This window comes from Chelonoidis abingdonii, chromosome 1 (genome assembly GCF_003597395.2).
Source record: "Chelonoidis abingdonii isolate Lonesome George chromosome 1, CheloAbing_2.0, whole genome shotgun sequence".
Classification (NCBI taxonomy): Eukaryota; Metazoa; Chordata; order Testudines; family Testudinidae; genus Chelonoidis; species Chelonoidis abingdonii.
The window spans coordinates 323,353,338-323,379,225 of record NC_133769.1 but is presented as its reverse complement, the minus strand read 5'-3'; the positions used below and the strand labels follow the sequence as shown (position 1 = coordinate 323,379,225).

The 25,888-nt window shown below is 41.3% G+C and overlaps 1 protein-coding gene across 1 annotated transcript in view; it reads right to left on the bottom strand.

The window, feature by feature from the left end:
- The window catches only part of LOC116831731 (uncharacterized), a 93,969-nt gene that overhangs the window by 50,943 nt on the left and 17,138 nt on the right, over positions 1–25,888 (bottom strand). The window contains exons 2-3 of the mRNA XM_075065715.1: positions 7,588–7,784; positions 3,411–3,584 (exon numbers count right to left, since the gene is read on the bottom strand). Coding sequence (XP_074921816.1) covers positions 3,411–3,584; positions 7,588–7,741 — 328 coding nt within the window. The 5' untranslated portion in view covers positions 7,742–7,784. The remainder of the gene's footprint in view (positions 1–3,410; positions 3,585–7,587; positions 7,785–25,888) is intronic.

Here is a 25,888-nt window from a genome sequence, read left to right as displayed (position 1 = left end):
ATCAGTACCCATCCCAAGCCAGGGAAACTAATGAGCCAACCAGTGGACCAAATTCTGTGATGAATGAGGCATGTTGCACATACGCTAAGAAGATTTAAGATAACAATAGAAAATACTATGCACAACCCACGTTGAGATGACATATTTTCTATGAGCTTGTACTGCACAGAAGGAAAGAGATGAACAGTACAGGACGCACATTTCTGGGGACAAGCCTAGGACTAAGAATTTGCTGGTGTCACTCTGCAATATAAATTCAGAAATGGCTAGCTGAAGCACTCTTGCAGTATAGCTGGGAGTAATTTACATGTCAGAGGCTGTGCGGTTGCTTTCACAGTGAAGCAGTGTAAAAGGCACCCCAGACTGGAGAACTGACAGGACACAGCTATTCAGCAGTCCAGATTGTACCTTGGGGAATATCACAATGGCCCAGTGTCGCCATTCTTATGTTCATAAAGAGCATGATCTCACTAGGATAGAGATAAAGCCATTTTGAAAGAGCTACAGATATGCCAAGTGGATTCAGACAGTATTAATTCCTTAACAGAAGAGGAGATAGTAGAATTGGTGCCCATGTGTCACTCAAGTCAATGGCTAACCTCTATGTGATTTCAGTGGGACAGGGTTGGCTCTATGATGCATACAATCACAAAAAAACCCCATCAGTATATGTGACTGTGAGAAAAGGGCTGGTTTCTGTCAGCGAGCGTTATGAGTAAATTGAGAAAACGTACAGGATACCTTTCCAAATGCAGGCAAAGAGCTGTGGAAGATTTATCTGTTAGGAGTTAAGCATTTGAAAGGAATCTAGATCTGTTTATGCTTATAAGTTTTGCTAGTGTAGCTTTACTGCAAAACCCTCCAAATGCAGATGCAGCTTGTACTGATCAAAAAGTGCTTTTTCTGGTGTAGTTTATACCAGTTCCCTGAGGAAAATAAGCTATAGTGGCAAAAACACTTTTATGCCAGTCTACCTGCATCTACATTAGGGCTTTTATTGGCATAGAAATGTGGCCAAAAATCATGAAGTTACTTCTAATCAACATTGCTATGCTGGCAAAAGTTTCTAGTCTAGTCTTGGCCTGAGCATTGCTGAAGGACCTTATTCCTGTTGCTAGACAATCTCCTGGAAGATAGGGAATGCAAATGTTTACCATCACCTCTGGTGGGTATCTGTTTTCAGAAGATTATGTGGGTACAAACAGGACTCAGATTGGGGGGAGGGGCTCTCTGCAGGATTGCCAAAACCCATCGCTCACAATAAATAAATTGAGTCAGGTCCAAAACCCATGAGATTGGCTTAGAAATCATGAGATTTAAGTAAGAAGTCTGGAGTTCTTTTTATTTGCGTTTTGGTTTTTGATCCTTTGAAGTGCACATTTTTAAGCTTTTCTCAGCAACCATGTGGGCTAGAAGCTTCATTTAAAAAAAAAAAAAAATTACAACCAGAAGCTGAGATTCTCACATAATCCTATTACTCCAAGAACTTGTGCTTTGAAAAGAAAAAAAACTTCAAATATCATGAGATGCATGATAAAAAAAATGAATCATGAGTTGGCAATGTTATACGTTATCACATACGGCCACACTACCACCACCAAGATGCCCTAGTGCATTAACAGCTGACTGATGCTGAACATGAGTAAAACAGATTATACTAGCAGGCAGAGGAAAGCACTCTGAAGAGTTTGCAGCCATGAAGTCACCTGTTGATGAAGGTACCCACCAACAATTGGTCAATTCAGTCTGTAGTCTAGGAGTACTCTTGGATAACTTGCCGATTCTAAGAGCTTACATAGTCACACCTGCAAGTAATGCTTTCTACCATCTCAGTCTCATCTAGCAGACAATGACCTAGCCTCAGTTGTTCATACTTTTACCACAACTTCACCCAAAACCCTGTATAAGTGTACAAAGTCATCAGTGCCATCTCTCCAATGGGTTCCCTTATCGTGTGCATCTTCCTGCATATAGAAACATACACTTCAGCTTGTAATTACCCGATCTGAATGTACAAGTATGGGGTTTCCATATGTCCAAAAGATAAACCAAACACAAACCAAAAAGCAAGATATCTCTGCCCCTGCCTCTCTACCAAGCTGTGCCAGCATCGTAAGAGTTCAACAACAAGAAAAAAATGTTAAGTTTTGGGTCTCAATCCTTCATTTGCTAGTAGTGTTACCCGGGGTTCTTTCAACCCAAAGCTCTTGGTAACTTTTACTCTGTTCGAGGAGGTGTCAGGATATAAATCAGGGGAGATGCACAGATGGCTGACACAAATAGGACAACACAAGTGTTTTCACTTAAAGCTAAACTTTACTAGTCTCAAGCATTTACACACATCCACAACGAGATTAGTAAAACACCCCCAACCCTTGATAATTACCAAAGCTAAGTGTGGCTCTCAAGTGAAACTGTGGCAGGCTCCCGGTGGCCAAATGTTCCGTGTGCTGGCGGGGATGGCAAGATGTATCCAGAGGGAGAGTCCAAAGAGTCCAACTATCTCAAGCTTTTCCCCCTTATTTATACATTAGTAACAGAATGACATGTCCCTTAAAGAAAACTTGTTAAGCAAGCAGTTCCAATGGGCAAGCAAGCAGTTCCAATGGGCAATCCTTCTGATTATTGATTAACCATGTGTGGGTTTTTCCAGAGTCTGTAGCCTTGAGACCCCAATAGACATTTCTGAGGCACATTCTGCTCTTTTAAAATGCATGTATCAGCAACTTCAACACAATTCTTATCAGGAAGGACGTGGGGTCAAGCTGCCCTTGCTGTGGCACCCAAAACCCCCTCCCCTCCTGCCTTGGTCAAGCTGAGATTGCTGAATAGCCAATTTACAGCTTGCTGACTAGGCCGCCTTTAACAATAAGCCATAGTGGTTTTAGGCACCTTACTGGTTTGCCAAAGTCTCCCCGTACAGTAGAGTGGCAGCACCTCTCAGTACTGTGGTTGAATGAAGACTGGGCCCTGAGTTGCAGGGCCAGCATACTCCTCGCCACATAAATCTGTTTTACCAGAGACTCCTTTGCTGGCTCTTGTGTTGCTTTTCATCACTTTCCTGCAGGCAAGTGTTCATCATTTTACATTTGTACCACTGGGAAAAGCCCAAATAGGACCTGGTCTATGTTTGGGTTTTTGCAAATCATTAGCGTAGGCAGTGTGTGTACCAGTGTAACCTACCCTATCAAGTTACTAAAAACACAGCAAGCCTCCTTTTGCACTGGCAAAGTGGGGAGGGGTTTGCAGTGGTGTAACTAGATTGGTGCAAAATTTCCTTGGTCTACCCAAATCTTGTCTTGCCCTCTGCCAAAATATTTGGCAGAGATTGTGAAGCCAGCCTAGAAACTCCAAACATGATTATCCTTTGAAATTTTGGCCAACAGAAATTGCCAATGTACAAAACTTACCAGCAATGGATAAGACAGCATCAAAACACTCATTCCGATATGGCAGGCACAGACTATGACACACCATTACTTCATGGCCATCATTTCGTGCTGACTCCACCAAAGGGAAGCAGTAATCACAGCCCAGCTTATAGGTTTGAGAATTGATATGAAGGTATTTGCCATTTCCACAGCCTGAAGTAGTAAAATATGGAGGAGAAAAGAGTATCATTCAGTTTCTGTATGTGAGAGAATGTACTCCTGACATGAGCAAAGAAATGTGCCAGGGTCTGACCTCAATAATGTGAAATTCTCTGCCCACTTAAAAAAAAAAAAAAAAAACACAACAGGATGACATTATAGAGGAATTTATTGTGTCTTGAGATCACTTCAGCACAATGAGCACAGACTGTTCCTATCTGTCAAACAGTGGGCTCTTTGCTGTGTGACGTTAAGTGATGAGATGGGTTTGCTAAAGAGCATTTATCTTGGCTTTCTCATGGCATACAGAATCAATAATATTTATGTTAATGACACTATTGCACTTCTGCTTGTAAGAGACCAAAAATACTATATTAAAGCATCGTATGGCAGCAATACAGCCCTGAATTATTCCTGTGTATTCAAACAGACAAATTAGAAGGCTAAGTAATTAAATCACTATTAGACCAAGCTGTTAAACCCATTGTTTTCTTGTTATATGCTGCTAATTGTTGTTGCCATGACAACTGGAACTCTTTGTCTGATAGCTCCCTGCAGTTTCTTCTTCATAACTATATGCTTCTGATGTGGAGATTTACAGCCTTCCCATACTACAAGAAGTCTGTGTTGAAATAATGTAACAAAACTTTAGACTAGAGCTATTTTACTGCTAGCATTTTCATCTGGGGCTCAGGTATCCGAATCCTTATACTATTAAGTCTGATAGTTTGAAAAACTGTTTACATTTTGAAAATCTAAAAAGTTACCAAATGTGATTTCTCACCTCTTGCTTAAATGACTGTCATTGAAATCACAGATCAAATTAAGAAAAGGGAGTGAAGTGCATTGTGTTAATATAATAGCCTTTCACTTCTGGAGACTTCAGTTCAAATCCTCTATGTCACAGGCAAAATTCAGTTTGATGGTTCATAATGCATACGTATTTGTTCACGTGAAAGGAGTGAGGCCTATTTTATAGTGCCCTCCTCCGACCAAACCAGGCTTTTTTCTTGCTGAGTCAGCTCACTCCCTAGGTTAATTCTGTCTGAGCTCTCTCGAGGAATCCAAGGCAGCAGTTTCCAGCAGGATTAGTTGATTTTAAGTGTTCTTAACAAACCAATTAAAAAAAAAAAAAAAAAAAAGCCTTGCAGCCTCTTTCTTCAAAAAGTCTGTGGAGACCAAATAGTCCTTTCCCCGTCTGTCCTGCACACCAGAAACTTCAACAATCAACATTTCCCAGCTCTTACCTTGGAGGCTCAGCAAAAAAAGGACCGCGCAGTATCTCCCGTCTGTCCATGTGGTTCCTGGAGCAATTCCTCTGTGCAGTAGCTCCCACAGCAGTCCACTGAGGGACTAGCCCTTGGTCCCTCAGCTTTCTGGAGGTTGTTGCAATCCCCTCCTCCATTTCCTTCTGCCCTCTTTTTCCAAGAGTCAGTTAATTAAGTTTCAACTCTTTCTCAGGTGCAGCAGGTGGGGCTAATGAGCCAGCAAGCCACAGGCCTCTGGCCCCAGAGGAATAGTATCCCTTATGTTTTCATGGTTTACAATACACTAAAAACCACTATGAAATTAATCCCAACCATTCATGAAAACACCAGAAAGAAAAGAGACATATAGAGCAGAAAGCCCAGTGTGCGCACACAGAGCAATGTAGGGAAGTCTGTGTAACATCAGACATTACACATTTGGCCCAAGCCATTGTTATTGATACTTTCATCAACACCCTAAGAGTTGAAAGAAAAAAGAAAGGGGCTGTAGAGATGACTTTAGCAAACTGAAAAAGGAATAGAGAAGCTATTTATTTTTAGTCTGAATCCAGCACAGGTCAGTAGCAGTCATGAGCTGGCCATATCAGAATTCTGTTTGGTGGTCAACATGAAATCCTTTCATGGTCTGTTCAGCTTCTAATGGGGAGGTGTCCATATCACTATTAGCATCCTTGTAGACAATGTTACTTCTTAAAGAATGAAGGAGAACAGTGGCAAAACTACCAGCTGGCCAGCACCTGTTGTCCCTGCAGGCATGGAAGCACACTGGTGTGGTAGTACAGGGAAACTTGCCCTGGCATGGTCCATGCTTTAACTTTAGAAAAATAGAAAACTTCAAATTTCAGAGTTATTTATCCTATATATTAAACTTTCCATATCTACTGACATCTTAAAATAAAAAAGGGAAAATTATTTGCAACATTATTCAGCTATTTGGTCCTTTCATACTTTCCTTTAATAGAAGTGACAGGACATTCACCTCCCAAGTGTCTCCTAACGGCTGGGTGTGATACTGCAAGCCTTTCTGGCCTCTAGTGCCTTCAGTAGGGTGTCAGTCTTTCTTTCTCTTTTCTTCTTCAGAGACTCAGCTCTCCAGCCAACTCCCACAGGTCCATTATAGAAGAAGGAGGTAGAGCAGGCAGCAGGAAGCAAATCTGGTAGGCAGCCAGGCTAACTCACATGGTCAAACTCCAGCCAACTCACACAAGTCAAATGGGTGAACCCCTTTTGGGGTAGCACAGAGTTCAACACACTGCCTGCCTTCAGCAGTGTCTTCAGCCCCATCTCTGGGCCCTTTAAATCCCGCCCCGCCTTTGGGATTCTAAGCCTTGTCCCCTTCTTGGGGCTTAGATCACTTCACTAATGGGAGAACCAGGGCTCACCCACTGTTCCGAATCCCAACCCAGAGACACTATCAACAGCAGTTGCCTCCAGTTCGCTGCTGCTAGCCTGGGCCTTTTCCCACGTAGCCCCTTTTCCTTCACTCTTACCTAACAGCTGAAGTTCTCAGATCTTCCTTCTTCCCAAATCATCAGCATTTTGGGCTGTATAAGTGGGAGCATTGCCAGCACATGGAGGGACGTGATCATTCCCCTCTATTCGGCATGAGTGAGGCCTCATCTGGAGTACTGTGTCCAGTTTTGGGCCCCACACCACAAGGATATGGAAAAATTGGAAAGAGGCCAGCAGAGGGCAACAAAAAATGATTAGGGGGCTGGAGCACATGACTTATGAGGAGAGGCTGAGGGAACTGGGATTATTTAGTCTGCAGAAGAGAAGAATGAGGGGGGATTTGATGCTCTTTCCAACTACTAAAGGGGGATATCCAAGCAGAATGGATCTAGACTGTTCTTCAGTGGTACCAGATGACAAGAACAAGGAGTAATGGTCCAAAGTTGCAGAGGGGGAGGTCTAGGTTGGATATAAGGAAACAACCTTTTCACTCAGAGAGAGTGGTGAAGCACTGAAATGGGTTATACCATAGGGAAGGTGGTGGAACTCTTCGAGGTTTTTAAGGTCAGACTTGACAAAGCCCTGGCTGAGGTGATTTAGTTGGGATTGGTCCTGCTTTGAAGACCTTCTGAGGTCCCTTTCCAACCCTATTATATGGTTCTATTAAATGCAAATGCCACCAGAACCCATCTTCTGGCACACTCTCTCAAGCTCCTATGACCAGGAAGAAGCACCCTTCCTTGCTCTTCTGGACCTACTGACCTGCTCAGGCCCTGCAGCATCTTTTAGCTGAGCCTGTTGGGCTCAGATTGGCTGCTTCTCTGTAGCCTCTCTAGGCAGGCTTGGAGGACCCATCTTCACTGCTCCTTTCTTGAGGCAGGGTATGGTAAGACCATGAGCCAGCCAGCAAGGGGCCTCAAAGGCCTGGTACACTCGATCACAAATAGGTAATGGGAAAAATTGCACAGACACGTCTTGTATGTATCTATGGGTGGCTCTGGAAGCAGGGCCATTATAGAAGAAAGAGGGAGAGCAGGCAGCAGGAGGCAAATTTGATAAGCAGCCAGGCTATGATTAAAAGAGTACCTACCAACTCCAAAATACTCATTTTGCAGATAAGCACTCATTTCAAACCTGCAGCTTAAGGCAAGGTGACCTTGACCATCCCCAAAAGTACTGCTTAATACAGAGAAGAGGCATCCCTGGCTTTGATCATTATCAACACTCAAAAAATTAATTTTTTTTAAACAGTTGTCATACTCAGGGATCCAACTCACCAATATCAGCAATCAGGTTCCCTGGTTCCTGATCTGAAAGGAACTGTTGTACCTTTGGCCAAGCCTTGTAGCGTGCATCATGGAAGTGAGGAGCAATTTTCTCATACACACTATGGACGTGGTCCTTCTCCAACTGGCTTGCCTCCTTCTCCATCACAAAAAGGCTACACTAACTCATTGAGCACAGTGCAATACTCCTAAAGAAGCAGAAAGGAGACAAAACAAACAAAAAGTCATCTCTCAAACCTGTGTGGTCTCGTTTTCCAAAATACAACCATAAAATTTAAGTAGTGTGACAGGATCAGGCCAGATGGCTACAGGAGAGTGTTAGAAGGCAGATATATAAGCCCCAGATTAAGTAGATCCCTTTTCTCTGGGTAAGGTAACAGGGGTAGTTCCAGAACAAGCAGGAACTTGCTGGAACCAATTAAGGCAGGCAGGCTAATTAGGACACCTGGAGCCAACCAAGAAGAAACTGCTAGAATCAATTAGGACAGGCTGGCTAATCAGGGCACCTGAGTTTAAAAAGAACCTCACCTTCAGTTTGTAGTATGCATGCAAGGAGCTGAGAGCAAGAAGCACTAGGAGCTGAGAGTGGGAAGGCGTATTGCTGGAGGATTGAATACAGGCATTATCAGCGACCAAGGGAAAGGTCCTGTGGTGAAGATAAAGAACGTGTTGGGAGGAGGCCATTGGGAAGTAGTCCAGAGAGTTGTCGCTATTGCACAGTTATTCCAGGAGGCACTCTTAACCTCTGGAACCCAGAGTAGAGGATGGGCCTGGGTTCCTCCCAACTCCTGATTAGACACAGGAGGAATTGACCTGGACTGTGGGTTCTACCAGAGGGGAAGGTCTCTGGGCTGTTCCCTGACCCACGTGGTGAATCTCTGAGGTGAACAAATCTGCCAATAAGCGCAGAACCCACCAAGATAGAGGAGGAACTTTGTCACAGTAGTATTATACAATTAGTTTTGAATCTCTACTTGGGATGAGTTATCATCATAAACGAAGAGAAAGAATTGGGATTTTTAAGACAAAAAGCATTGTTTAATCTGTGTTGCTTTCTCATGTTATACAACACTGTATGATATAAATAAGTGTTTAGCACGCAAGACCTGTCCTCATGACTAAGACTTGCTAATTTTGTGTCGAATTCAACAACACTTACTCACATTTCTTCTGGGGGAATTCTGCATAAAGTTTTTTTTTTAAAAAAACCTAAAAATATTTTAAAATTCTGCAAAATTCTGCATACTTTATTTGTCAAAATAACACAATATAATCACACCAGTTTCAATTATTTCAGTAATTTATTTCAAAATATTTGTCAACAGGTATGTATGTAACAATACAGACAACAAAAAAGATTCAGGAAATTTTTTTTTGACAAATTAGATTCCTTACTAGGCATATATTAATACATAACTCTGAATAATAATTCATTTAACTACAGTACAGAACTGTATCTCCTGCATCTCTCAGAAGCAGTGCAAAGGCTTGCGGGGAGTCAGGGGTAACAGAGGAGCTGAGGGAGATGGAAGTCATTGCTGGGAAGGAGCCTGGGTATGAACTTGAAGGGTTGTTGGGTATGGGTGGGAAAAGTATGGAACAGGGCTTTTTAGGGGGTGGAGAGGGATTGCTCCCCCTGCACACCCTGGCTGACTCCTAGCCTCTCCCATTCAGTCAGGCACATCTGCCCCTGTCACCATGTGTCTCTGTGACCCTACTCAGTCATCCACTTTCTCCCTGTAGCTCTGCACACACCCCGGTACATGTGACCTTGCACCTCCACTCCCATTCAGTCACTACCCCAGTCTGTCCTCCCCCACTAGCTCTTATGAGCCCCTAACCTCCCAGCAGCCCCACTCTATTTCCTCATAAACTCTGTCTCCTGACCTGGCCCAACAGGCACTGTTAAGAAGGTAGGCTCTTTCTCTTGCCTATGATAGCTGGGGCTTGCTAAGAGCTGCTGCTCTGCTCTAGTGCTACCGCACCCTTTGGTGAGCAAAAGGTGAAACTGCAGCAACTTTTCAGCAGAAGCTATTTTCTGCAAAAAGATATTTAAAATATGCACAGCACATGAAATATGCATGTGCACAGTGGCACACAATTCCCCCAGGAGTATCACATTGTGTATAATACTTTACGCTGGGTAGCCCTGTTAATTTCAAGGTCAGAAACAGTGGCAAAATCAGGGCCATCACCACTATGAAAATCCTTTAATAACATCATTGCTGAACTACGATCCCTGAATGCTGATGGAAGTCATTACAACTACCACAGGAGACACCCAGAGCCAATTCTAGCACACTCAGCACTTCTGAGCCACAGCAATCCATCCTTTTGTCCCCTTTAGCTTGGATTACTATGCCTTGACCTAGAACAGTGGTTCTCAACCAGGGGTCCCTATTGAGTGTTATAACCACCAAGGTTGTAAAGTAGAGACTGAGTTTCTCTGTAAGATAAGCTCTAACCAGTGTCTTTATGTTGACTATCTGCAAAAACAGAGAAGGTCACAACTAAGTTATCATTTGGGCATGAAAGTTAAAATGTAAAAAACAGAAAAAAAAAACAACTTGGGCAGGAAGGACACAAGTGCCAGTATGTAATTGGCTAAAATTTTTATTTAGGAGTGTGGGATAATGTCATAGGTTTAGTAAAATTGAAGGAGGTAGCTAGTTTTACCTATATAATGTAAGTGAAAAACAATGCTCTTTGGGAATCATTTCCGGACTGCAGTGCAACATCAAGCTGCTGGAATTCTGACCCCACAACTGTGATGTGCGGAGGCATCGCCGGGAACGCCCAGATGAGTGGATCCTGACTGGCCATCAGATGAAATTTGTCTGTATATAGGGAGCGGTGAGCATAAGATATTTGCTTGGTATATATATTCTCTGTGTGTTGCTAATAAATAAATGTTTAGAGCATAACTGTGTAAGGTTCTTTCCAAGGAAAAGGTTCCACAGACCCATAGAGGCATGAGCCCTGAGGGAAAGGGTGGGTACTTATACTGACCAGGTTTCTTCCTGAGCCCCGTGGGTAAGGATAGGTGCCTTACACCCTGAGCCCTCGGTAGGGTATAGGCAAGGTACCCTAAATGGAGTGGGTAACATCCTGTTCAACATATTCATAAGTGATCTGGAAAAAGGGATAAACAGTGAGGAGGGAAAGTTTAAAGATGATAGAAAATTACTCAAGATAGTGAAGTCCAAAGCAGACTGCGAAGAGTTACAAAGGGATCTCACAAAACTGGGTGACTGGGCAACAAAATGACAGATCAATGTTGTTAAATGCAAAGTAATGCACACTGGAAAACATACCAACCATACATACAAAACGATGAGGTCTAAATTAGCTGTTACCACTCAAGAAAGATCTTGGAGTTATTGTGGATAGTTCTCTGAAAACAGCTGCTCAATGTGCAGTGGAAGTCCAAAAAGCTAACAATCCTAGGAACCATTAGGAAAGGGATAGATAAAAAGACAGTAAATAACATAATGTCACTATATAAAGCCATGGTACTCCACAACTTGAATACTGCATGCAGTTCTGGTCACTCCATCTCAAAAAAAAGATATATTAGAGTTGGGAAAGGTACAGAGAAGGGCAAGAAAAATGATTAAGAGTATGGAACAGTTTCCACATCAGGAAAAACTGAAAAGAATAGGTTTCAGAGTGGTAGCCATAGTCTGTATCAACAAACAACGAGGAGGAACTAGGACTGTTCATCTTTAAAAGAAAGAGACAACTAAAAAGGGGACACAACAAAGGTCTAGACAATCATGAATGGTGTGGGGAAAAAGTGTATAGGGAAATGTTATTTACCCCTTCACATAACACAAGAAGTCACCAAAGAAATTAACAAACAGCAGGTTTAAAAACAAACAAAAGTACTTGTTCACAATGCACAGTCAACCGGTGGAACTCGTTGCCAGGGGATGTTGTGAAGGACAAAAGTACAACCTGGTTAAAAAAAGAACTAGATGATTTTATGGAGGACAGGGTCATTAATGGCTATTAGCCAAGATGGTCAAGGATGCAACATATACTCTAGGTGTCCTCCAATTGCCAGATGCTGGGATGAACCACTCAGTAGTGCCCTGTTCTTAAACATCTGGCATTGGCCACTGTTGGAAGACAGGATACTGGGCTAGATGCATTATTGGTATGACCCAGTATGGGTATTCTTGCGTTCCCAAGAAAACGTCTTAAAGAATAGAAGGGAGGTGGAGAGCTTGTTTCTCATCCTGGAAGACCACTGTTCATTTTTTTGTTTGTTTGTTTGTTTTTTAATGTAAGTGATGGTGTCTACACAATGCAATGACGACTACCTTAGAAATGCACATACAAAGATAAAGAAAAATAGTAATGACCATTAGTTGTCTTGTTTTAGTCCTTTTTGGGCAGCAATGTATTCCTCTTTGGCTGTTACAGAGTCTTAAGGTCACCATTCTTCAAACACATACACAGGTGCTTAACTCTGCACGTATGAGTAATCTTGCCAAATGTGAATTCAATGGGATTATTCATGGGCCTAAAATTAATCACATGCATTAGTGTATGCAAGGAGCTTTGGAGGGGAAGGGTTTTTTTAATTACTATTATTACTCTTCATCATAACCAAACTGCTGTAGGAGCTGGGGAGGGGAGGGGGGGAGCGGGAATGCCTTCAGAAAAATGCAGGCTGAAATAGTTGAAATGCTCTGCTGTTGGTAATTTCAAGAGGAAGATGATGTACTATCAAATATATTGAGGAGAGAGAGAGAGAGAAATAAAAAGGGAAACTGTTCTTTGAAGAAATTGAAATATCATTTCAAAGGTTTGCTATCGGGTTATTACACAAGAGGAAATAACTTGCAGGCTGATATCAGTCGAAGGGAGTGGTGGAAAGCCATTGTTTATGTTATGTTTAAAAAAAAAGTTTAAGTTTTCAAGTCTGCACCTGCTAAGCACACCTTCCTTTCAAAGGATGAACATCCTAAAACTTGTTTCCTATTTGAGGCACATTAAAAACAAATACAAAATAATGCAAGAAAATAGGTACATGACAGGTAAAAGTGAGACACAAAGACTTACTTTAGATGGTTAAAGAAAAAAAGACAAACTTCAATGGCAAAATAATTTAACAAGTATTCCATGTAAAAATGCCCTCTCCTCTGGAATGAAAAAAGGAAAATTAGAGGAAAATGTAATAGGAGTTAGATGCTGCTATTTTCTTTCTTCCAGCTGGTAAGTACTCCTATTTAGAGAATAGCCGGTTTAGGACTGTAGCTGCTTGTCTCTGCCAAATGTAAAGGCCCAGTCCACAAAGTCATTCTTAGAATAAAGTTCCTATACGTGGGGAGAACCAGTAGGAACTAAGCAATCACTAAGGAAGAGAGTGCTTCTGTGATGTACATATTATGTAATATCATAATTATATTTGGACTGTATGCTGGTTCATAAGCAGGCCTTTGGGGAATGTAAATACTTTTAGTACACAAACTATTACCTTTATACAAAATAAAATATGCTCTTCTAAAGGATTGGGTGAAAAGTAAAATTAAGAGGCACACAGCACCAGTTCAGAATGATCATTTGTCACAATCTTTAGCTAAATTTGGCACAGTTTGATTGAAAATGAGATTAAATTTGTGCTTATCAAACATCTTAAGATTCATTATAAGCTGCTGTCTTCAAAGTGATTGTTTCTTTCGTACGTTTTATGAAACCTACAACTGTCCTCATGAGATGAAAGCCCCCACAAAGCCTGAGTAACTTCACTTTGTTTGGGGAACTATGACAGAAACACAAATCCACTCATCTATAATGCAGTCCTGCCCCATCTCCAGTGCGGGGAGGTCATGGTTGGGCTTCTGGATCTAGAGGAGAATTTGTTCCTCTGTGATGCAATTTCTATTTTTCTGGAAGTTCCTGAAAATTTTTTAAATAAAGGCTGGGTTTTTTTCTTTTCGATCTTAAGAAATAATTTTCCACTTTGGGTAGAAGTCAATGATGTCAATTTGACTCAGCTAACCTATGACTTAATCTGGGCTGTAAAGGCTGGGGTTGTTAGTGTAAGGGGGCTTCCTTTTGATACAGGGCATCTTTTAGAGAAACATCTTCCAAATTTTATAAAATGCCAATTCTAACTTGCTCCAGAGCTACCTGTTAGGTCTCTCTGCCCCCTCCAGATTATACAATGATCACTTAATTGAAATTTTTATCACTATTTGAATGCTTGTGGTTACAGAGAGTTCCAGGAGTAAGTTGTCAAGGACTGTGCAAATCTTGCGCAAGATCCTAACCTGCAGCTCAAGACCACTTAGGTGCAAAGGTAGCCTAAAGCAGGGGTAGTCAACAGGTGGACTGTGGGCCAAAACTGGGGCAGATGCTTTTGAATCACCCTGAAATGTTTTTATTTACTTATTATTTTATAATTATTTTCTCTGGAGTCTGGACCTTGACTATACCTTGACCAAAAAATATGGATCTTGGCAAAAAATAGACTAGCCCAATGCCACCATTAAACTCTACCTCTCATCCTAGGGCTACTCTGCACTGGTCCACCCCTCCTCCAAGACAAGCTTGCAACAGTCTGCAGAATCTTAGGAGACCTGGCTGCCTAAGGTCTCAACAAACCATTTTAGCAACAGGACACGGAGACGCCTTCCCACCTGTGCTGACTGTAGAGAGGTGGCATAAGAGCAGCTGCTAGTCAGCTACACAGGGGAAATTTCCAGCAGCAAGTGAATTTGTTTTTAGGGTAGCTTTGTACCAGCAGAGTGATGCAATGCTGGCCTAATGCAGCTAAAAAAACAGCCAAACATTTCTCTGACAGCCAATTTACTACTTTGTGAGAGAAGGTGCCAATTTTTTTTGCTATTAAATAGGTATTATTACCTCGAAGATTTTTAGGATTGTTTAATTCTTCTTCTTATCTGGTACCTGTACCATCAATGTTCTTGTCTTAAAAATGATAAAATAAGCGTAAAAATATCATCGTACAAAGATGACTGGATTTTTTTTTTTTTTTTTTTAAAGGCGCATCATGTGGCTGGTACTAAGCAAACAGTCAGGTTTTGCTTCTTCTTCCAACAGAAAGGGGGCTGGGCTGCTGATGGATCCTTAAAATCTGGTACCAACCTTGGTTGTTCACTCCTTGGGTCAGCAGGCACTGGGGCTGATGCAAGGCCCCCCAAACTCAGCCTCTTTGGGGATGGGTATTAACACATCTCTCCCCCTAGTGATTCCAATACAGGAACAGTTTCCTTCCAAATAAGTTTCATATATTCAGAGCCTGAAAGATTTCTGAGGTTTGTATGTGTATGTGGTTTGTCACCTCTGAAAACAATGCTGATGTGGTTGGTATACGTGGGCTTCTGTTTTCATGGGTTTATTAATTTCATTTTTTGTAATTTTGAGTTTTATGTAGATATCCAAAAATTGAGGCATTTTGGGGGGCTCTCTTTGTATATATTGTAAGGAGTAATTGCTATGTAATATTCTCTAGTGTACTTTAACATTGTACTGTTTCAAACAGCATTATGTTAAAGTGTACTACAGAACCAATAGTGCCCACCAGCAGGATCTATACAGTCCAATTAATGTGCAGTGCATTTGTGCACTTTAGAAATCAAATCCCATAATTCCCATCACTGCTCTGTGTACACAAGCCCTTAGGTTCAAGTATCCATTTCTGGTGTCCCCCCCCCCCCCAAGTTTACTGTATGAACAGCAATTTTATCATCATTTGTATCGGGGTGTTTACAGGTGTTTAATGGTTAAAACTTAAAACAGAAGCTCTGATTTTATTTAACTACAATTACGACAAAAATTGGATGTCCTGCCCAATTCATTTGTCATCTAAAGAGAATTTTTATAAAACACACAATGGAAGCCCCCGTTGGTAATCAACAAACTTACATAATCATTCATTGCCTGCCTGATCCAGACATATATCCAGCAGAGAGACTTGTATAATTCAACTTCACTGTGAGATACTGCAACAAATCTTAGTGTTTCCGAGAAAGCTGATGCTATTCTGGACATATAGATCATAACAAGAGTGGACAAAAAACAAACCAACCCCCAAATAGGCAGAGAAACTATAACAGTCTTTCAAACCATTCTCCAAATCCCTCTTCAGTACATCTATGCAGAGTGCATGGTAGAAACATGTCAAAGTGCCAAACGGTCAGTACAATGCCACATTTTGAGTCTGTAGGACTAAATAAGAGTATTAATACCAAGTAAATGGACATAAAAATGAATACCCAGATTATAGCAGACTCTGACATTGCCTGATAGCAGCATGTGAACTGGCATGTAAATTTTAAACAAGGCAACTAGTGCAGAGCCTTGGGGGCACCATCATCCACCTAAATAAGACCCCCAAATTGCACTTCCATCAGAACAAGCTGTGAGCCTGACCTGCAGCATTTCTACAAAATGTGATTTCTACAAAATCAGATTCTTTGTCATGCAAAACCCCAAGTGCCTAAATTAAACTCTGCACAGTGGTACACCGCTTGTTAGAAAGTCAAGTTCCAGCTGTTTGAGACACTGACAAATTTGTTTGCAATAAGTGTGTTCATTTAATACTTTTAGCTTTAAGAAATTTCATAATCTCTTGATGGTACAGAACATTATATAGTAACACCATTAAAGAGATGGGCAGGAAAATAGAGGGGGCACCTCCACACACCGCTACAATTTACTTACATTATCAAACATGTATACAAAGTCACAGAATGATCAAGCTTGAGATTTTTATTTTTGTCCTATACAACAGTGAGACATGTCAGAGTGAAACAGTAACTGGATTATCTTGGATTGAATGCTATAGTGCTACTCTGTAATATTATAAAATGGGCATGTTTATACAAATGAAAAAGTATAAAACTAAATATAATAAATGGTAATCCATAAGAATGTTGCCCTTTTTCTTCCACGGTTCTTTTTAAAAGATCTCTTTACATGCTGCATTATGGCCAAATCCTCCAACATCCTTCCCCTGCTCACACACACCCCATCGCCTGAAGCATTGACAGGGGATTGTGCTGTTAGGAACAAAGAAAGGAAGTCGTTTTCAGCCTTGTGTTTAAGCATTTACTATACAATTTCTATTAACTGCACTAATATTTACTCAGAATCTACATTTTGCATAGCTAAAGTATACTTGAAAGATTAAAGTTTATAAGAAATTTCAATAACCAGTGAACCCACATTTACATTTTCAATGTTTTGTGAGTGGAAAAAATCTTTAGGAGGAAGAAAATAATATGATGAGCCTCTGGCCACTGAAGACTAAGTCTTTTTATAGATTGTTTGGAGTACTGTTGTACCTGTGTCGGTCCAATAAGAGGTATTACCCACCCACCTGGTCTCTTTTTGCATAGATGCAAACACAGTCAATTGAGTAAAATAGTATGTGACATGATAGACAACTCAAGGGATGCCAGAGACATATACAAAAATCCTTTGAAAAAGAACCCTGTCTCTAAAAAACAAAACAGAAACCTATGTACAAAAGTAGGCTGACCAGATTATCAAGAAACTAAATGTGGTGAATTTTTCATCTTCTGAACTCTCTATTTAGTGAGATGACTAATGCAATCTACATTTCTGAGGGCTCGTCAATACACAGCATTTTCAGATAGAAATGTGGACTCAACGCTTCTCCTAGCAATAATTCAGATAACTGAATGATTACAAACCAGTTTGTTCTGTGACTTGTGGCAAGTGGGTAAAAGTGCCCAAGCCATCACTACAACAATATAAAATTAACATGACACACATTCAATGGATTAAAAGACGGCTAACTGATAGGTCTCAAATTGTAGCTGTAAACAAGGAATCGTCATCAAGCAGGTACCCGGTATGTTTCCAGTGGGGTCCCGCACGGCTTGATTCTTGGCCCTATGCTATTTAACATTTTTAATCAATGACCTGGAAGAAAACAAAATCATCATCACTGATAAAAATTTGTGGATGACAGAAAAACTGGGAGTGATAAATAATGAAGAGGACAAGTCTCTGATATAGAGTGATTTGGAATGCTTGGTAAATTAGGCAGAAGCTAACAATATGCATTTTAGTACAGCTAAATGTAAGTGTATGTATCTAGGAACAAAGAATGTAGGTCATACTTACAGAACAGAAATGTGTACGACATAAATCCTAATACTTTCCAATTCTGGTTTAGCTGATTAGATTTGGCATATTTTTCTTTTCTTCTTTCCCCCTCCCCACAGGTGCTGGTATTGTAGGAAGGCTTTTGAGTAAAAGTGGATTTTGCAATGGGATCAGAAATCAGTAGGGGATTAGGCTCATTTGAATTTCATCCAAAAGAAGGTCCCACAGATGAGGATCTTCTGCTGAAAATGCTCTTCCCCTGGCTCATGAAAGTTTCACTCTAGGCCTTAATCACTTCATCTTTGCTGATGAACACAGCTGCCTTGGTGGACAACAGATGGCTTCCAAGACCGCTATGTTGATACCATATCCTGCCCTGCCTTATAGGACATAGATGAGTGTTTTGAGATATTATGCAAATCCTAGCTGGGACCTGTGTTTCCTCTAAGCTGCATAGCCAAGCAGCAGGCTATCAAGGGCCACACAGGCAGGGAGAGGCACCTGTCCCCTGGCCTTGTCCAGCCCCCCTGCCGGAGCTGCCGGGAAGAGGCACCCCTCCCCCAGCCCAGCCAAAGCTGTGGCGGCTGGGGAGAGGAAGCCTCTCGCCTGGTCTGGCCCAGCCCCACCCAGCCGGAGCTGCTGCTGCCCAGGAGAGGAGCCTCTCCCCCAACCCTGAGCTGCTGCACTGAGAGAGGGCTGGGGGAATCTCTCTCTCTCTCCCTGCAGCCCCGGGGCAGCCCGCAGCCCTAGCTGGAGCCCTCACCCCCCACACCCCAACCCTCCGTCCCAGCTCTGAGCCCCCTCCCATACCCCAAACCCCTCATCCATGGCCCCACCCCAGAGGCTTCACCCCCAGCCAAAGCCCTCACCCCTCACATTCCAACCCTCTGCCCTAGCCCTGAGCCCCCTCCCACACTGTGTGCAAACCCCTCAGCCCCAGCTCTGCCACACATCACCTCCATATTGGTACACATAACAAAATTCATTCTGCACATGGATGTAAAAAAGTTAAGGGAATATTGGCTGGGACTCAATCCTGAAAGCTGCTGCCTTCCATCACATCCAATTGAGTGCAACAGGTGCAGAGGATGGGTAGCCCCTGGTTCACTATGAGGCACTGTCGGTGTTGACAACAGCCTACCCCTGCAGCAATCTCTGTGCAACGCCTCAATATTACAAGCAGACACACAAGAGGGAAATGATGACAGAGTGGGCAATACACAGGTAGGGGCCACTGCCAGACAGATTACTGTTGGATTGCAGACCTCTCACTTGAGTTCAGAGCGGCCATAAGGAAAGAAAAATTTGCCCCTAATTCATGCAGAAGTAACTACAGTTCCTTCCTGGAGGCAGCTGGCAGTGAACAAGATGTGAAAACATTGCCAGCTGCCCAGGTAAACAGCTTCCTCTCCTCCACCCATGCAGCAGACGTCAATAACTGCACATGCAGGATCAGGGCCTTCCTTTGTTGATACAGCTATGTTCTTGTTCTACTGCTACAAACAGATACTGTTTACTGTTCTTGTTGATCCACCCCATACGTGTGATGATCTGACACCTCTTACAAATCTACCTGTGTCTTCTGGATACAAGAGTTTTAGAATGGTATTGGATCATCCCCAATCTCATCTGTGTCCTCCGATGTCTGGTTGATCACAGATGTTATTCTGGAGATGACAACTGTATAGTGCAGGCTGCACTGAGATCGTACTTAGTGCAGAACCAAAATCAGTCCATTACACACTTCAATTATTGCATTTGGTCTTCCTGATTCATACAGGAGTAAGGGCAAATAAGCTGCCCACTCCCTAGCTACCCTCCTGATTGTGACTCTAGCCATGGGTGGGTGACAGGGGCTCCTTGCCTGATATTCTCCCACGTGAGCAGGTGGGCAGAAAGGGAATGGACCTTCCTCACTAAACCTACAACCAGTTTAAAAAGGGCATCTCTATAATTAAAGGGTTTGCACAATTTTAGTCAAACCAAGTGCTGTATTTTATTTGTGACAGTTACTACTTTTGTAATGCAACAGCCCATTTGTTTGCTTCTGAAATAAAATGTTTTAAATAAACACAACAACACTACATGCCTTATTTGATTACACAGCTTTCAAAAGCACATAGTAAATGGAAACTCAAAGCAGGTACAAAACAGCAATTAAGATTAACAGTCATGAAACAGAAGTCGATAACCTGATGTCTAAATTATGTTTGAATTGTCATAAAAGCATAAGATAGTCTAAAAGTGAAACCATTGCCCATCTTAGCATATCTTTTGTAAAACAGCTCCATAACAGAAGGTTCTCTTGCCACCTCTGCTCTCTATCTGCTAGAATATTGATTTGTACATACACACTAAAAATAAAGTCGAGCAGGTAGCCAAGGGGCAGCAAAGATCAGTATGCCTAGCTGACAACAGACAAAATGGGGAGGGAGGGAAGGAAGGAAAGTATATGAAGAAATATATAAACAAGATGAACAGGAAAATGCCTGGAAGATAAAAGATGGGAAATCTAATATATCTAAGGACGGAAAAGAGAAAGTTCTGCAGCTTAGGGGGAAAAAAAAAAAAAACATCTTAGAGGTGAAATCCTGGTCTCATTAAAGTCAATGGCAAAATTCCCATTAACTTCAGTGGGGACCGGATTTCACCTAATTTACTTACTTAATTAGGTCCTGATTCTACCACCTTTCTTGATGCCCAGTAGTAATGAGACTACTTGTAGAATAAGTTACTAACACAGTGATATTCAGATCTCAGAGGTTCAGGAGCCAAATCAGCAATCAACATTACCCAAAAGAGGCACAGTAGTGTGAATTTACCATAGTACAATTCATATTTAAACAGCATGACAGGGGAAATATTTAGTTTTATATAGATAGATATCTAAAAATATATACAATTCTCAGAGCAAATAAGTTAATAACTGAACCAAGTTATCAACTTGCACTAATAACGCAGTAAAAGCATCTTTATTGAATAATAATTAACTCACAGTGTTTTAGCATCATGTACTGTAAAGAGCCACAAGAGCCACATTAAAGAACCATTACAGGGCTCATGCGCTGTAGTCTGGGAGTGACAATGATCTAACGTAAGGGTGGCAGAATCAGGTCCTCAACTGGTTATTGAACACCTATCTCACAACAGTGTCTGGGACAAATGTACATAATAAACCAAAGTTATATCAAACTGGGAACTATTTCCAGCCACCCCAGCATACAAACATGGGTCTTAGATGTGAGAAATACTTAAATCAAGAAGTAACCCCATTGACTTCAAAAGGACTACTTGTGCACGTACATGTTTGTAGAATCTGGGCCAAAACAGGAGAAATGAATATACAGGAAGAATTGGTGAAAAATAAATTTTGAAGCCAAAATGATCAAAGGTGGACTAATTTGAGTAGCTTTGTTCAGGGTGAGAAAATCAAAAGCAAACAGAGAACACAGTTGCACTGCACATTTGAATAAGCTTACTGGTAGAACTCTGAAATTCTTTTTTACATTTTTTCATTTTATTTTGGGGGAATTTTGTTGGATTTTTTTCTATTGCGGAAGATCTGGAGGGAAAAAACTGTCAGGTCTTGCCTCGGGGTGGGTAGGAAAGCCATGGATTGGGGGGCAAAGTAGGTTTCAGAGCAGGCCCACCCTGCACTCAGCTGTCAGCAGTGGCTCTTGTCCTGCAGGGCTGGGCCTGGCTCCCCGTACTGGGTGCTGCTTCCTAGTTTATAGTGTGGCAGTGCTGCTCAGGTTTGAGATGTCTGCCCCTCCATAATGATGGGGGGAGTGCACGGGCCAAATCTGACAGAGTGGTGCTGCAACCTTGTGTGCCAGGACACACCACCACCACTCAAATTTTGCCCCATGTCCTTCCAGCCTGTCATGATACAGGAACAGACAGGCTATCCAGTCCCAATGCCCGGAGTGAGAAGCAGCACCCAGTCATGAGGGACAGGAAGCTACAGGAGCTTTGTTTTTTCTTCATTTTATAGGTTTTGTTTTATTTCATGTTACTTCACATTTGTGAAAAAAAAAAACACAGGGCTCTACTTATTGATCCTCTATTATTCTTGAAAGTTTTGTATCTTCTGATGTACACCAGCACATAGAAAAAGAGACAGGACTTTGTATTCAATTCAATAACAACATCTTTACTAACATGACAAGATATATAGCAGGGCCAAAAGCTGATAAATTTAGGGACCAATTATACTGCATTTGACATCAATGGGAGCAGAACAGGATTTCAAATATTTCAGTACAGAACTAGTTTCACAATGGATTTAATATACAACCAGTACTTGAGCTTGAGGGAAGACTAGCACAGAGAAGGTGAAAGAAGATGCAAAGCAGTCTACAGCCACACAAAAAGGATCATCAGAACTTGAACGGGTAGCACCAAAATGGTCCAGACAGGAGATGCTAAAAAAACACAGTCTGCAGGATTCCTCTCTTGCAGCTGCCTTTGATAATACAATCTACATGCCCTATTGTTTTGTCCTCCACTCACAGCCAATTCCAAGTGGCTGCTATATAGATGTTAACTACAAAGCTGCCATATTCCTGGCAGGAATTACCTCTGACAGCTGAGTCACAAGGCTCTAGCTCTGTAGGCCTCGAGAACACAACATTTAACCTGTCTGCAAATATTCACTTGAATAGCCTGAAGGTCCTTGTTGTTGGGATAAAAACAGACAAAGAGGAGCATCATTTTGCAAACTCTTTCAGCTTTAGAAAGACAGAACTTAAAAAACCCTAGAAATCTCTGGGGCAAGGAAGCTCTTCTCCTGTGGTTTCTACCACACAAAGGAAAAGATAGCAGCATTTCTTTTTGCCTTGAGAGAAACGAAACAAAACTTCTAGAACTATCTTTAGACAAAAATAAAAAACAAGAAAGAGCCATGAATAAACCCTGAATTATTGCAGTAAGCCAGGTCAAGACATTCACAATACAAAGAGAGATAGAGACTCAAAGTGAAATCCAGACAGACTTCAAAAACAATATTTAGGCTTTAAGGGTCATCAATCATTTGTGGGCTAGATTCTCATCTCTGACAGTGTAACTCAACAGTTACTCTGGCTTCATTCCAATATGACTGAGCAAGGAATCTGGCACTGTACATATTTTATAGAAGCCTCTCAGCATTTTCATAACACCCCTCTATTTTACAGGTGTTTTAAAGCTGTAAGTGAACTCCTAAAAATTACTAACCTAAGGATATTGCCATAGGTATTCACCACAAAGTTATGGACCAAGTCTTCAGCTGACATAAATTGACTTCAGTGGAGCTACATTGATTTATACCAGCTATGGTCCCATTTGTACATATTATTTAACATATAACAGCTTCACAAAACATTTCTCTCCCCTTGCCAGGGTGCTATTCAACATAATAAAAACAGTCATAATAAATGTAAAGTAATTACAATAAAAAGCAGTTACTTGTGCCTTCAAAGTATCCAAGCTGTGAGGATGGGGGAAATCCTGCTCTCCCCTCTGTAAGTTTGGAGGGCCCCGCATGCAGAGTAGTTTTTGCAATGCTGGTGTGTGAGAAGGGCTAAGATTGGCTACAGCTGTAGAAAAGGAATGTACTCCTTCCCCACAGCAAGGAGCCACAGTATGTTGCAGCTCCCTGAGTGCTGTTGTGGAGAAGTAGGGGTGGGAGTAGAAAAGACAGGGATAGGACAGAGTAGAGGGGAGCCTGGGGAGGGGGAATTCACCACTTAACTATGTTCTAACCCTTTCCTATCACAGATGGGAGTACTAGGTTCATGGACTAAGATTTTCAAAGCTGCCTAAAAGATACAGATTCACAATCCCAATGGAAATTGGGAATTCTGGTCCTGTAGTAGATAGCTATGGAAACCAGAGATGCTTAATTTTGCAGTTCTCGAACTGTGGATTTGTGTCTCCAACGATAACATGCTTTTGTTAATAGCAAAAATGTTTTTAATAAATAAATAAATAAATATATAGATAGAGGTGAGAAATAACAGACCTCAACACTATTTGTCCCTCTGAAAATTTGAGTACACAAAGTCAATCCCTTACCTCTCTCTGAAAGTGCAAAGCTTCAAAAAGTTCAATGAATAGAAGATTGTTGGTGGTGGAATAGATCTGGACAAGGAGAAGAAGTCTGGAGATAAATGTGAGAAGAGAAAGACAGTCAGTAGAAACAAAAATGAAACTGTTTGAGCAGCGTATTCCAGGAGTCTTGAGGTCTTTCTGAGTGTAGCCTTCATTGATTTGAGATCTAGCCTGCCATTTTCTCACTAGGAGGGAAAATCTATAATGGCAGCAGACCGTAAGAGAGATCCAGTTTGGGAATATTTTGATGAAGTTCCTCTACCTGCGGGTAATTTAAGCATGTGTGCAAAATGTAAACAGTTCAACAAAGAAATGCAAGGCCTGGCTGCCCGAATGAAAGTGTTCCTTCTCAGGAGGAAGCTGCGTTGAAGATGATGAAAGGAACATGTCTGAACATGCAGGATCTTCAGGTTGGTAAACTTCTTTATTTCATACTTTCTTAAGGACTGCCTGTTTTCCTTCTGGACTATTCTTGAATTCTCATGTTTGAGCAAAAAATATAGTTGTTACTCTATGGTACTATCATTTTAGATGCAGTTGTGATAAAAAAATAAATGGCTGAAATAAGCAGATCTTCCTTTTACAATTTCACCTTTAAAGTAGTACTGAGTGTCAGTGAATGCAATGAGTAATATTAAATGAGCAGTACGGTAATAATAATTGAGTAATTGCATTGACTTATTTTGCTTAGGAGACTCCATCCTCAACATACAGGATTCTGAAGACTATTCACCTTCAAGATCATCATTTTCTATAGTTTCAGAGTTATCTGCCAATGATGGTGTTTCACTCACATCATGTATGTCACATAGCCACAGTATATGACCTCTAGCAAAAAGAAAAAAAGAATCTGCGTCATCCAGAAACCACCATAGATACGTTTGTGGTAAGAACCAGCAGATTACAAAAAGAGGTAATTGATGAAAAAATTGCCCAGTTTGTTTATGCAACAAACTCTCCTTTCCGTATGATTGAAAATCCACACTTCTTTAACATGCTTCAGTTATTAAAACTATTATACAGTCCATCCAACAGAGCAGATGTCACAGGCAAATTGCTGGATAAAGTGTATGAAAGAGAAATTGAGCAGCATGCAAAAGGTCTAGAGGGTAAAATTGTTAACCTGAGTCTTGATGGGTGGAGCAATGTCCACAGTGATCCTGTTGTATGTGTTTCTGTGACAACAGAATAAGGGAATGTCTTCCTTACAGAAACAACTGATACATCAGGAAATGCACACACAGCAGAATACTTACAAGAAGTAGCAGTAAAAGCTATAACAAACTGTGAAAAAAAAATCCAAATGTCTAGTACGCAGCTTGGTCACAGACAATGCTGCAAATGTATCCAAGATGAGAAGAAATGATTTAGAAGAGAGTCCCAAGCTAACAACATATGGTTGCAGTGCTCATTTGATGCACTTCCTAGCCAAATACTTCAGTGTTCCAGAAATAAATGCTAATGTTGTTGAAATTACAAAATACTTCCGTAACAACCACTTTGTAGCAGCCGCTCTAAAAAAAAATGGGAGGAACCAAGCTAACTCTCCTACAAGGTGTGTGATGGAACTCAGTAGTGGACCGTTTTGAGCACTGTATCAAGAACTGGCCTAATCTGATTACAGTTTGTGAACAAAATCATGAAAAAATAGATGGCACTGTCACAAAGTTCTCAACATTGAGCTTAAGAGAAATGTTGAACACATGCCAAGTACCCTGAAGCCTATTTCTTTAGCCTTGAACATAAATGCAGGGAAATAGCTGTTTTATTGCTGAAGCCGTTGAAATCTGCAAGGAACTGAGAGCGATCTTAAGAGAGAAATATGCAATGACAGTTAAAATTACAAGCATTAAAAAAACGAATGGGACAAGCACTATCTCCAGCTCATTTTCTTGCAGATATTCTCAATACTCGGTACCAGGGTCAAACCTTAACTGCTGAAGCAGAAGAGCTGGCTATGACATGGACATCCAGCAATCATCCCTCCATAATGCCAACTGTAATAAACTTCAGAGCTAAGGGTGAACCATTCAAGAAATATATGTTTGCTGCTGATGTTTTAAAGGAAGTCACACCAGTGAACTGGAAGAAG